We start from the raw sequence: 14361 nt of genomic DNA on the forward strand, positions 1-14361 counted from the left end.
TCTTTTTTTTTTTTGCAAATTAAATTGTAATTATTAAAATAATTAATGTTTGCCCAGTACAATTAATATTTTATTTAAAATGTTTTTTTTTTGTCATTTAAATAAAATCAGACATATTTAAGTCTTGCATGATTTTTTAAATAATTTAGTTTAATAAATCAGTGAAAATAAATCTTTATTTATCAAAACAAAAGACTTTATTAAAACAAAATGTTATTTATTTAGAAAAAAAAGAAACTTTTTAAACAAAACACTATTTTAAAACATTAACATTAAAACAAACATTAACATTAAAGCATTAACATTGAAACATAAACATTAAAACAAAACACTATATTATACAAAATTGTTTTAAAATCAATTAGATCAATACACATTAAACCTTTTTTCTACAAATTAAAATTTTCTAACTGTATTTACTCAATACAATTCATTTCTGATTTAAAATATTTTGTTGTGATTTTAAGTAAATCAGAAATGTTGTAGATCTTATTTGCTTGCATATGTTATATAATGTAGTTTAATAAATCAATGATTTTTATTTATTTATACAAACAAAAATATTTAAACATTTAATAAAACAAAAGACTTTATTAAAACAATACTATTAATTTTGCAAAAAAAAATATGATAACAAAACATTGGAAAAAATTGTATTATAAGACAGTTAGTGATTGAAGCACTTGTCCGTCTTCATTGATCATTAACACTGTTGTCATCTCCACAGCTTCATTTTGAAGTGCCACTCTCTCCAGTAATAGCCCCGAAGAAGGCCCGACCTGCTGACACAGGTTCAGATGAGGTGAGTGTCCCTAGACATGTCAGAGACCCGTGATCCTCTAAACTCTCCTGTCATCCGATCATCTGTAGCCTACCAGCTTGACCTGCAGCGTAAAATGTTAACGTGTGTTTGATTTATTACAGAAAGGCTAATAAAGCTGACATATTAGGGCCAGGAAGTTTTATTTTAAAGAAATGAACACTTTTATTCAGCAAAGATGCATTGAATTGATCAAAAGTGACAGTAAAGACACTTAAAATGTAACAAAAGATTCAAGATGACTTTCTATTCATCAAAGAATCCTGAATAAAATGTAACATTGTTTCCATAAAAATATGAAGCAGCACAACTGTTTTGAATAAAATGTAACATTGTTTCCATAAAAATATGAAGAAGTATGAAGCAGCACAACTGTTTTCAACATTACTGTATAAAAAGCGTTATATAATTTACTGACCCCAAACTTTTGTGTTGTAGTGTTTTTTGTGTATTATTTTTTTTTTATAAGTGTTTTTTGTGTTTTTGTTTTGTGTGTTTTAAAGGTTTATTGATGGCTACATCTGTATGACATCCACAGGATTGGGGATACCTCCGATGCTCAGACTACCATTGGCAGGTTTCCATGCGCCCTGCGGTGGCCGTTCAGGGCCTGGAGCCGGTGGGGCCCCCCGGTGGAGTGGATAACCACGAGTCTGCTCTGGGTTTAGAGTCGTCTGCCCTGCTCTTTCCACACATCCCGGTGCTCTTCTACGTTCTGCATCTGCTCTATGAAGACCTGAAGCTGGACGAGCTGCAGCGGAGTGGGGCGAGAGCTCTGGTCGGTCTGCTGCAACAGCTGGCCAAGTAATTATTTATTTAATTTTTTGCCTTTTATCTACGAGTAAGAACTTGTTTTTACCTCCTGACTAACCAAGTAAAGTCACCCAACTCATCAAAACTCCCACTTCACATTGTCAGTGCCGCTTTTCTTTGTGGCGAACCCTAATTTTGGATGGGGAGATAGCTGTAATGTATTTCATTGTTTAATAAAATGTCAAGTGCATGCTGTCATGTGGACATGAACAAAACAGCAGTGAGAGTTTAATTGGCTGCTGTTTGATGAACCCGTGTGGGTTTGAAATCTAAAAGCATTGTATTATAATACAGAAGATCAGATAAGGCTGTAACGATAATCCTCTGTTGACTCTTTGGCTTGTGCATGTTGTTTGTAGGTCAGCATTAGGGCTGGGTAATATTTATCTCAATATTTTTTTAGTCTTTTGATGATATTGGATACATATCTTGATATATGTATTTGCTCAAAAATTGACTTTTTTCACAGTCAAAAAACATAATTTCAACCAATTAATTCTTGAGTCACGGTGCGAAAATATGTTGCACAATTTTAACCGTTAGTTTTAGAAATGGCTAAACTGTCACTTTCATGTTATTTATTCATCATTCTGTCAATATTATTATATTGTGTGTGCATATAATTATAAATTATTATAAATGTTAAAAAATATAAATGTTTAAGTTGTTGTATTTTATATAAATATATTACAATATAAATGCAATAAAGTTTTTATTTTATAACTTATAATATATATAATTTATAATATATAGAAAAATATATATATATATGTTTTATTTGTTGTATTTTATATTCTACATATTATAAATTATATATATAGAAAAATTTTGAAATGTTTTTCAATTATTTATATTTATTATCAATCTGTATAATTATATATATAAAATATATAAATATTTTTTTATTATTTATATATAGTATATAGTCTATATCAATATATTTATGTATTCATATATTTATAGATAAAACCTAATAAGAAAAAACAAGTATATATATAAAGTTTATATTTTATACTTATATATATATTTATATAATATATATATATATATATATATATATATATATATATATATATATACTATAAATTATATATATATTTATATTGTTATATATATATATATAATATATATATATATATATATGAAACATATATTTTTTCATATCATATTTATAATTATTCAACATCAATCTGTATATTTATCAAATCAATCTGTATAATAAAATATAAAAATATTTTTTTTTATTAAAATTAATTATTTTTTTTCAATATAGTCTATAATCAACATATTTATATATTTCATATAGATTCAAACAGATAAAACCTAATAAGGAAAAAACAAGTATAAATATTTTTATTTTTATTTTAATATTATTTCTACAATGTCCTGACAAAAGTCAGTTAAAAAGAAATACACATAATTTTTTAATATTGCACCGAAGTGTCTCTACTTTTTGTCAATCTTGTCAGATATTTATGAGTGCAATTAAATCCCCTGTTTTCTTCAGTAGATGGGGCTGACAGTCAGTTTGAAACCGTCCTGTATTCTCAATTCATTCGTAACCAAAGAGAGATTTATCATTTAATTCATTAATACTTGTAATGACCATAAACATCTTTACATATCTGATGGTACTGACTGAAGTAAAGCCCATATATTGTGAGAAACTGGAAGAAGCAGGAGGTTGTACCCAAACATAGATCATGTTTAGAACCGGTTTAGATGAACCCAAACATTATTACTGTATTTTTTACTTTATTACTGTTTACAAAAAACCCATGTTGTAATTCTTGTGATATTCACAATATTGTTGAATGCCACACTGTCAGTATTAGTAACAAGTCTTGAGCTGTACAGCAGTTTGTTAAACTGTGCCGTATGAGTCACGCTCTGGTTTGGCTCTTATACTAGTTTTAGTGTATATATTGACCGCCTGATGACTCTTTTACCCACTAATCATTTTCTCTCGTTTCATTAGGGACCTGCAACTGGAGGATTTCATTGATCTGTACTGGCGCGATTACCCCTCATTCATCAAAACGTTCAAGGAGGCCTGCGTGATTGATCAAAGTATGAGGCCGATCAATGTGTTCGGGGCCCCTCATTAGCAGCTAAAGGCATTTCTATTCATTCACCAGACAGTGCTGACTTGTTAGGAAGACTTCGGCTTGATGTGCTCCTGGACATGTTTAGGGTTTGAGTGACAGGCCTTGTTGCCATGGGGATTCTGTTGGTAGTTGACATAAAATAGACATTACATTTTTCAACTTCTAGACTTAAGGTTATAAAAACCCAAGGAAAACGGCTAACATAAGCATTTTCATGCTTATACAGTATATCTTTATGTACACTCCCTTGAACCAGTGTTAGAATAGTATTATTCATAAATGATTATAGTTTTAACTAATATTTCTAAATAGCTTTTATTTTTAGCTTCTGTCATTTTATTTAATTTTTTAGACATTTTGTTGCTTCTGCAGTTTCTATTACTATACAAGACCAGTACTGTTACTCTAACTATTTATTTTTATTTCAGTTCTAGTTTTTTTAGTGCTTCAACTAAATGAAAATTAGAAATGTGGCCTTGGCAAATACATGAAATATATTTGTCATGTAATATTTATATTTTACTGTAGATTTATTTCAATAAACAGACATGTTTTAATAGTTTTAGTTAACAATAATAACAGGAGAGTCTCACAAATATATTTCAGTAAGGTTTGAATTTTTTGAAAGAAATGATACAAGGATGAATTATTGCAAGGGTGTTTTAAATAGATTTTATTTTATTTTTTTACACTTACACTGTTACAGTGTAATTATAAATTTAAGAACTGAGTAATATTAATTAACTACATGTACTTACTATATGGTTAGGGTTTGGCTTAGGGTTACTTGCATGTAATTATGCATAATTGATTGTTATTATAATAGAAAGTACATGCAATATGTGTAACAAGGACATCTTAAAATAAAGTCTTACCGATTTTTTTTTATTTTTTATAAATGCTTAAATAATAAATGAATTAGCATTCATTTTAAAAGACATTTAAAAATTGTATTCAGCAAGGAAGCATTCAATTAATTACATTTACATTTTTCTAAAAAAAAAAAAAAAAGAAAGAAAAATGCTGTTCTTTTAATATTTCTGTTCTGCTGTCATGTGTTTCTTGAATGTGAGGCTCAGGTGTGTGTTCAGCTGGCTCAGTCGCTGTCTGAGAGGGCAAGATGTGACACCTTTTCCTCATTTGCCTGGCATCTGTGAGAGAACCAAACTACTGGTGCTGGTAAGGACACAAATCCTCCCTGTGCCACTGAATATAATCTTTTTTTCGCTGGTTTTATAAGTGCACGCCATCTGTATTTTACAACCCAGTTGACTCCTGAAAAATACAGGCGGTCACATCCTTCTCTAACTATTCTACAGCCTGACCAGTTTAGTCCAATTCACAAACTGTTATTAGAAGTTCTTTCAGTGAATCATTTAAAAAGCCTTCCAAACTCAGTTTGCATCAGTCTGATGGATCTTTAACTCAATGAACTCTCTGAATCAGTCAGAGCGGTTCTGACTCACTCACTGAACTGCAAGCTCTCATTATATTCAGTGATGTCCATCTCGAAATGAAGCTTTGTTTAATGCTTTGCGAAAATTAGTGTTATTACTGCCTGGCTGCTGACTGTGATCAATAACATAACTGGAGATCGACGTTATAGTAAATTAGAGAATAGACTGCATTTAAATCTGATTTTCAATCCCAAAACATTGCAGACACCGTTTAAAATTGTAAAATTCAAAAGTTGGTAAGATTTTTTTTTTATGCATAAAAGGTTTCTTAGGCTCACTGAGGTTGCAATTATATAATCAAAAATACAATAAAAACAGAAATACAGTGAAAAAAAAATACTTCTTTAATATTACTGTTTTTAATTTAAATATAGTGTAAAATGTAATTTATTCCTGTGATGCAAAGCTGAATTTTCAGCATCATTACTCCAGTCTCCAGTGTCACATGATCTTCAGAAATCATTCAGGTTCTGATTTGCTGCTCAAGAAACATTTCTTATAATTATCAATATTTAAAACCATTGTGCTGCTTCATATTTTTGTGGAAACTGCGATTCATTTTACTTTTCAAGAGTCTTCGATGAACGGCTCAAAAGAGCATGTATTAAAAAGAGATCTTTTGTGGCATTATAAATGTATTTGCTGTCACTTTTGATCACATTATTCCATCTATTCTGAATAAAAGCATTAATTTTTAACTGACCCCAGACTTCTGAACGGGTGTTGGATGATGCCCAACAGGGGGCGCTAACGGTGAGCAGAGGAACCGGGTGTCCTGCCCTTTTAACTCACACACATGTTCTATATAAATGTCAAGCAGTTAGATGGCAAAGTGCTGCAAGCTAATCATAATGACATTTTGCGAGCACCGAGTCGTCCCTGGGCATCCTCCACGTCCTGCGTGTGTGTACTTGAGCGGTGCCGATGCCCCACTTTAATTAGTCCGTGGAAGTGGTGGTCTGAATCACTCGAGAGGGCGATCGGAGAGGTCACGGGTGTCATGGTGTGTGTGTTTGTTTTGTACTTCCTTCCATCAGGCAAAGCGAAGTGACGCACAACCCCACAGAGGTGCTGACAAACCGTTACGCAATTATGGGCCTTGTTTACCCCACCGTTCCCGTCCCTTAGATTAGAGTCCAGAACATTAGAGCATCCATTTTATCCCTCAGTACTTACACTCTCACTGCCTCTCTCTCTCTCTCTCTCTCTCTCTCTCTCTCTCTCTTTTCCAACCCCTTTCTTTCTCCCTATTATATTTAGTGGTAATTGGTAAGGATAGCATCAGCATTACTGTGGCTCATACAGTATATAGAGTTGTGTTTTTTTGCAGAGCGGGTTGAGGAGATGTCTGGCGTTCTTTTTCTAAGATATCAGACTTAAGATTTTCACCTGTTTGGACACTGAAACATGTGAAATAGGCCCTTAGACACTGAAAAAATAAAAAATTTCATTTACATTTCATTTTTTTCATTGTAGTATTTTATTTTAGCTTTATTTTTCACTTAATAAAAATCAGTTTTAAAAGTTTTAGTTAACAGCAAAAATATTGGAACAGATTTCGGGTCAATACCATGCTAGTGACTCCATACTGTCTTACTGCTTAATTTCTGAAATGCATTTTGGTGATTTTATGTGCTTTTTTTTTCTCATAATAATTTACATTTCTCAGCTGCATTTGAAATTGATGTTCTGTATGAGCCATATTACCTGTGATCTGCGGTTGTTATGCATGCAGTCATGCGTGTGGTTGATGACTGCGCTCCTGCATCGCGTCATGATGAAACATGTTCATTCTCCCCTCACACGACTGTCATTACAGCAGCAAACCAAAACCACACAGGTGCTGTCCCACTGCTAATACTAACTCTCTTTACGCCCTGTCCTCTTCCTCTCTGTCTGTCTCTCAGAGTTATGCCCTGTACGTGGTCGGAGATGAGGATGCGATCTCGACAAACATGTTGAAGTACCTCTCCAGGCTGTCAGCAGGTGGGCTGCATGTGTGTGAGATTAGAGCCTAATGAGAGGCTCTTAACTGTCCTCAGGCTTGGTACTAGACTTCCTGTCAAGCAATAAATAGGAGGATTAATTCATTTATCTATTACATTACACATGGTAATTTGGATGCACAAATGTAAACTTTTAGGCCGATACTGTGTATCATAAATTTTAAAACCAAATTGTTCATCAACAGGTAGCTAAAATTTTGAGGCTAGACCAAACTGTAAATTAAGTTTAGCCTTTTCTGAGTAACTATGCTGGTTTTGCATGGGTTATTTTAGAATAGAGAAATAATTTTGCACATAAAGGGCCTTTTGCATTAAACACAAATTTTGCGTAAATTGTCCTATAAGATTAAATACAACAATTTAAAGTGTGCAGAAGTTTTTTTGCGTTTCTTGATTAAGGCCTAACATTAGTGTTGCTCTAACTTTTTTGCGTTTCTTGATTAAGGCCTAACATTAGTGTTGCTCTAATTGCAAATATATTGATCTGTTGTAATAATCAGATGATTATTAAAATGTTTAAAAAAATAAAATTCAATGCAGTCAGTTCACAAACATTTGTACATATATTTATATATAAAATGTATTTTAGACTGACAGAGTCTGGGGACTGTTTCTATAATAATTGTTATATGCTGATAGTTTTCATTAGCCCTTATCAGATGAACAGCGTATTTATTTATTTATTTATTTATTTGTGTATGGTGATTTTTGATAGTTTGGGGGTGATAAGATTTAATGTCTCAGTAAGGCTGCATTTATTTATACAGAAAAACAGTAGTTTTAAAATATTGCAGTTTAAAATAACCATTTTCTATTTTAATATGTTGTAAAATGTAATTTTTTTCTATTTTAATATGTTGTAAAATGTAATTCATTACTCCAGTCTTCAGTGTCACATGATCCTTCAGAAATCATTCTAATATACTGATTTAATGATCAAGAAACAGTCGTGCTGCTTTATATTTTTGTTCATAAGAACAGCATTTATTTGAAATGGAAATCTTTTGTACTATTATGAACGTCTTTGTCACTTTTGATCAATTTAATGCATCCTTGCTGAATAAAAGTATTAATTTCTTTAAAAAATAAAATTTTACTGGCCCTAATCTATTCAATGGTAGTGTATATTTTATTTTTTCATACTCAAGCAAAAAACAGGGAAAAATGAATAGGTGAGTGTATCCTTATTGTTTTTAACTTTTTTTTTTTTTTGGTCTGTTTTTCACAGGGCAAAAGAAAAACACGAGTGATCCTTTTCTGAGAAGGTACCTATGGTTTATGTTTATTGTCATGTGGCCTTATGTTTGTTTTTCTAGATAAGTCTCGGCTCATAAATTCTAGTCAGCTGATTTAGTTTCTCCAGTGTGTTTGATTGTGGGGTGTGTTTCTCAGGCAGAGCAGCGTGAAGCCCGCAGCTTCGTCTGGATGCCTGGCTGAGAAGCTGGTGCTGTGGTTGACCTCTGCAGGTCAGAGTGACACAATCAACACAAGTACACACATGCAAATATGAGTGCTTGGCCAATAGGGGTGTACCCTATTTTTAAACTATTAATCTTAACGTAAACAGTTGAGAAAGAAAACGCATGTGTATTAGTACTATATACTGTTTATTTAATTTGTGTCTTTGTTATATTGTATTTATTTTCTGCTATTGCTTGTAATTTGGTTATCTGTTGAAAAGGCACTGAGCCCATAGTAGCAGCCAAAATAAAGTCTCAAATAAAGTTTTATTTTTGTATTTTTTTTAATTAATTTTTCTACATTAATGTATTTTTTCCTACAACTAGAGTACCTCGTTTGAGTTGTTTCCTAATTATTTTACACATTGCATATTTTAGCACAGAAGCCTGAAAGACTGTCTTGACTGATGTCATATCTTAAGATTTCTGATCTGCCTTTTTTTTCAATTATTTATTTTTCTTTATTATTAAAAAAAAAAAAAAAAAAAAACTGTAGGCCTATTTTTTTTTGTTGCAAGTTCCAATTGTGGAACAGGATGTGAAAATGTAAGATAAATGTTCATGTTATATATTTTGGTTGCATTTGTGAGTTAATAAAAATGTAGATGGTAGTTTAAAAAAGATGTATAATATAATAGTATCGCTATATCAATTGATATTCTCCCGTATTGAATTGTATCGAAATCGTATCACAAATGAGGATTGATATCGTATCGTGACGAACCATCCGATTTACACTCGTATTGGCCAGCACATTCCCATATTTAAGATGCATTGTTGTTTCTCTGATGGTAACATTTTCCTTCAGATGTCTTTCGTTCTTTCGGATAAGCTAGATATAAGCATGTAAACCGTTCTACTTGAATTTTACTTTGCATGATTATGTTGCTATGCCGTGACAGTAGTTTAGATCAGATCCTGCAGCCTCTGTTGGTTTACTTTAGTTTACATTAGATTAGATATGTAAGATCTTATATCCTGTCATGGGATATGTGACTACACACTATCTTACATGCTTGTTTTTTTTTTAACACTGCAGGATTTACACTGAAGGATCTGGAGTCTGTTCCTTTTGGTGTGGCTCTGCCAATCAGAGACGCCATCTACCAGTGCAGAGAGCAACCCTGCTCTGATTGGTCTGAGGAGGTCTGCGCTCTGATTGGACGACAGGACCTGACCAGACAAGCTCACAAAGTGACCCTGGCCAATCGTAAATCGGTGAGAAAGTGAATCAGATGTAAAGAAACTAGATCTTGCTTTGCCATTTGAATTTTGTTATTATTGGTTTATTATTATGAAAAGTGTTAATATATTAGTATTAATGAGTATTAGCTTATTTTTATATTTTGAGTTTTCATTCTAATTTTAGATTAATTTGTGCTTTTGTAATTTTCATTAGTTTAAGTGCTTTTTAAAAACATTTTCATGTAGCTTTATTTTTCAGTTTTTGTAATAAAGTACTCAAGCATCAAAGTTTTAGGTTACCTCAGCTTCAAATGATTTAAGGTCTTTCAGTTATGGAAAAATATTTTTAATAAAGCTCAACATAGTTTTAGTTAACAATAGCAGCACTGCTTTTACTAGATAAATTGTAAATTAATCATAGTAAGACAATGGTAAAAGAATAAGTCATATAAGACAAAAACATTTTCAAAAGGTTGCCTATTTTAACTGTTGCTTTAATTTTGATCATGCTTTAATTAAAAAGTTTACTTATATTTCTGATATGTTTACACTTGCGTGTTCATTATCATACAAAGTGTCAAATAGAAACCTAGGGCACTTAGCAGGGCTAAAAAAAACAAATGTATAAAGCTATTTTTGTCTTTCTGAAAACAATGTTGAATTATTCTCTCCTGGATGGCTTTGTTGAAAATAACTCCCATCCCCAGTTAAAACAACTACTGTCTGAATAGAGCTGAAGACTTGAATATGGTATTTAAGACCAGTATTTTCTAGTGTAATTACTGTAATTCTGAAGTGATGAAGTGAATGCTGCATTATAAGGTAATTATAAAAGAACTGAATTGTCTACACTCAAGGACAATGTATTTTCATTGTTCATCTCGTGTGTTTGTGTTTTCTTTAGACTGTGGGTCTGAATGTTATGCTTGAGCCACCAGTCACCAGCGAAGCCGACGAGGAGGAGGATGGTATGACAGACCTGCACCCAGAGGTGACAGGCCTGATCTGGAGTCAGGATCTGAGGGTGCAGGAGGTCCGCCGTCTGCTCCAGAGCTCCAGACCCATCCGGGTCAATGTGCCCCACCTGCCTGAAGTCAGTGACCATGAGTACATAGAGGAGAAAGAGAACAAGTGAGCATACTCAGTTTTAAAACAAAATGTTCTTTATTGGCATCTATGGTTCCATGTAGAACCTTTAACATCCAAGGAACCTAAGCACAAAAAATAATTTTAAATGTAAAGGTTCCAAAAGTGTTTTAGATGATAAATACCTGATGGGTGTGCTTTTAGCAGCCAGTAAGAAAGCAATCACACATAAATGGTTAAAACAAGAGAGAACAACTTTAGATTATTGGATAGATGTGACCATAGAGATTTATACAATGGAAAATATCACTTTTTTTTGGTTAATTTATAGAAGGATGCGTTTCTAGGAAAGTGGAGGAAATATATAGATAGATATATGTGATATAATATATGTTTGTGTGTGTATATGTGCATGTTTGCGAATATGCATGTACTCCATTTACTATATATATATATATATATATATATATATATATATATATATATATATTATATATATATATATATATATATATATACATAATAAAGGTCATTTGAGGTTATTCTGGTTGGAATTGAATAAGGACACATGTTCTCACACTGGATTCCATGGATTACCTGGAAAGATTGAATCAATGCCAATAAAAAAAACTTGATTTTTTAAGAGTGTATTGTGGAAAAAGGTTCTTTAGATTAGAAAAAAAAACCTGCTTTTTTTTTTTTTAAAGACCTGTAAATGATTCTTCTGTGGCTTTGCTGCCAATAACTGCCCTTCATTTATAAAAGTGTTGCTGCAAAAACCTGCCTTTTTAAACTTACTATTTTTAAGAGTGTAGGTTTCCGAAAGTATATTTAAAAAAACCAAGCGAAGAAAGTAAACACAAAAATGCTGAAATGCACCCTGGAAGTGTTCTTCTCTAAATCTGTGCCATTCTCTAAATTCATCATTGCTCTTCTTATTTTTGTTGCAGGCTGCTGCAGTTGTGCCAGCGCACCATGGCTCTTCCGGTGGGACGGGGACTCTTCACTCTTTTCTCATACCATCCTGTGCCAACTGAACCCCTCCCTGTGCCCAAACTCAACCTGACTGGTACTCTCATAAACCACCGCCCATGCTTTTGAAGTATCCTAATGAATAGTTTTACAGGGCTAGCAATGCAGTTTTTAAGAGCCCTGTTGAATTTTGTTTGGCAGTAACTGTGCCCAGACGTTGCAAACCTCCCACCATTCCCACCACAGCATCATATCTTTCACCATCTTCAACAATTTCACGTCAGTTGAAAAGAAAACGTTTGCCCAGGACCCTTAGTGGTCTTTGCTATTTTTTAAGGCAAGGATCACCATTGCTCATATGTTTGAACATCAAAAATATCATGCTGACTTTTGGATGGCCTTTTTCAAAGGCCTTGGGATACCAAGTAATGATCCAGAACACCCTAGCAACTGCGTAGCAACACTCCAGCGACCACACTAAAAAAAAAATATTCAAAAATGTAAGAATTGCGTATAAAATTTCCATTTTAACTAGTGCAGAGCAACGATTAATCGTGATTAATCGCATCCAAAATAAAAGTTTTTGTTTATTTAATATATGTGTGTACTGTATATATTTATGTATATATAAAGATGCACAAATACAGTATACTGTATATTTAGAAAATATTTATATGTATTTACATGTATATATTTACATTCATATAATTTATATTATATATAAATATATTTAATATATAAAAATAAAATTTGTCTTAAATATAATATATACGTGCATGTGTGTGTATTTATATATACATAATAAATATACACAGTACACACACACACACACATATATTATATACACAAACACTTTTAATTTGGATGCAATTAATCATGATTAATCATTGCCCAGCACTAATTTTAGTATAAAAAATATTAAACTTTATTAATATTTTAAAGCGAATCATATTTGTCAGTCATACATGAATGAACCTGGTAAGAAACAGGCGAGATTTCTGCATCTATCTAGTGCATATTTACTATCTGTATCTGATTTTTAATATGGTATTTCTTAAAAAGAATGTTTTCAAAATGCATTTATCCAAATGTCTAAGAATCATAATAAATCTGATTATTATGAAAACAGATCAGTGCATTTGGTAAAACAGCATGAACATTGTGAAAATATGGCTAGCTGTGGAACAAGCTATATTCAGTTATATAAAGTTTGAAACTGAAACAAATGGGATTTGTTGATGATGAATATATAGATGATTAATATATAAACATGGTTATTGTGTTTTTAAAACAAATCCAGTTTTTTAGTACTATTGCAGAAATCTGACCTGTTTCATTAATGTACTGTATGACTGACAAATTTTCATCACATTAATATATTTAGTTAAAAACTGTGATCCAAATGGATGGAAATTTTATATGCAATTCATAACATACATAAATCTTAAATGTGAATTATTTTTTTAAATGCTCCCACAGCACCTGTACATTGCAATGGCAGGTTTTGCATGGAAAGCACGGAAATTTTAGTTAATGCTTTATAGTGTAACTTTTATTGAAAAACCTCTTCCTCTGTAATTTACTAGCTTAAGGGCACTAAATGCTGCCTTTTTATGTCTTTCCTCACTTTCCCACCATTTTCTTATTTTATGTGTTATTTTTGCTGAACCCAGCTAACAATGCAGTGTGAATAATGTCCCTTCTCTTTTGTCTTCTCCACCAGGCCGCGCTCCTCCCAGGAACACCATGGTGGACTTGAACAGCGGTAACATCGATGTGCCGCCCAACATGACCAGCTGGCCCAGCTTTCATAATGGTGTGGCGGCTGGTCTTAAGATCGCACCTGCTTCTCAGGTGGAATCTGCCTGGATTGCATACAACAAACCCAAAAGTGCTGACTTGGCCAACGAATACGCCGGTTTCCTCATGGCACTGGGCCTCAACGGCCACCTCACTAAACTAGCAACACTTAACATCCACGACTACCTCACCAAGGTCAGTTACAGCCTCAGATGGGAGGTTTTGATGAATGTAGTAAATATATAAACTTCAATAATTAGTTTTAGGTCTAGAAAGTGACCCTGCATCAATGAGGGCAAAAGGATATGATGTCACTCTCCATGGTCCAGTGATATTTCATCATTTATAATATAGTATTATAGAATAATTATGTGTTAATACTTTTATTAATATTTTGAATTAGATTTTATATTTATATTTCCATGTTTAAGTTAATTTTAATGTAAATTAATTTCAGTTTTAGTATTTTTTTTGTCATTTTTATATGAAAATATATTTTGAATATTTATATTTTTAATATTAAAATAGACTTAATTAATTTTGTATTTCAATTTTAGTTTTTATTAGTTTTTTCCAGTTAGTGCTTGCATATACTTGCCACGGCATCATTTCAAATTTTTTCATCTAAAATGTATAATTTAATTTATATCAGAT

General features: G+C 32.2%; 1 protein-coding gene across 1 annotated transcript in view; it reads left to right on the forward strand.

The window, feature by feature from the left end:
- LOC109061338 (anaphase-promoting complex subunit 1-like) overlaps positions 1-14361 on the forward strand; it is a 58177-nt gene that overhangs the window by 20207 nt on the left and 23609 nt on the right. The window contains 11 exon segments of the mRNA XM_042737545.1: positions 728-802; positions 1359-1624; positions 3612-3710; positions 4758-4920; positions 7106-7184; positions 8433-8469; positions 8597-8670; positions 9704-9882; positions 10754-10980; positions 11886-12004; positions 13631-13902. Of these exon segments, the coding sequence (XP_042593479.1) occupies positions 728-802; positions 1359-1624; positions 3612-3710; positions 4758-4920; positions 7106-7184; positions 8433-8469; positions 8597-8670; positions 9704-9882; positions 10754-10980; positions 11886-12004; positions 13631-13902 (1590 nt within the window).

Source organism: Cyprinus carpio, chromosome B13, assembly GCF_018340385.1.
Source record: "Cyprinus carpio isolate SPL01 chromosome B13, ASM1834038v1, whole genome shotgun sequence".
Taxonomy (NCBI): Eukaryota; Metazoa; Chordata; class Actinopteri; order Cypriniformes; family Cyprinidae; genus Cyprinus; species Cyprinus carpio.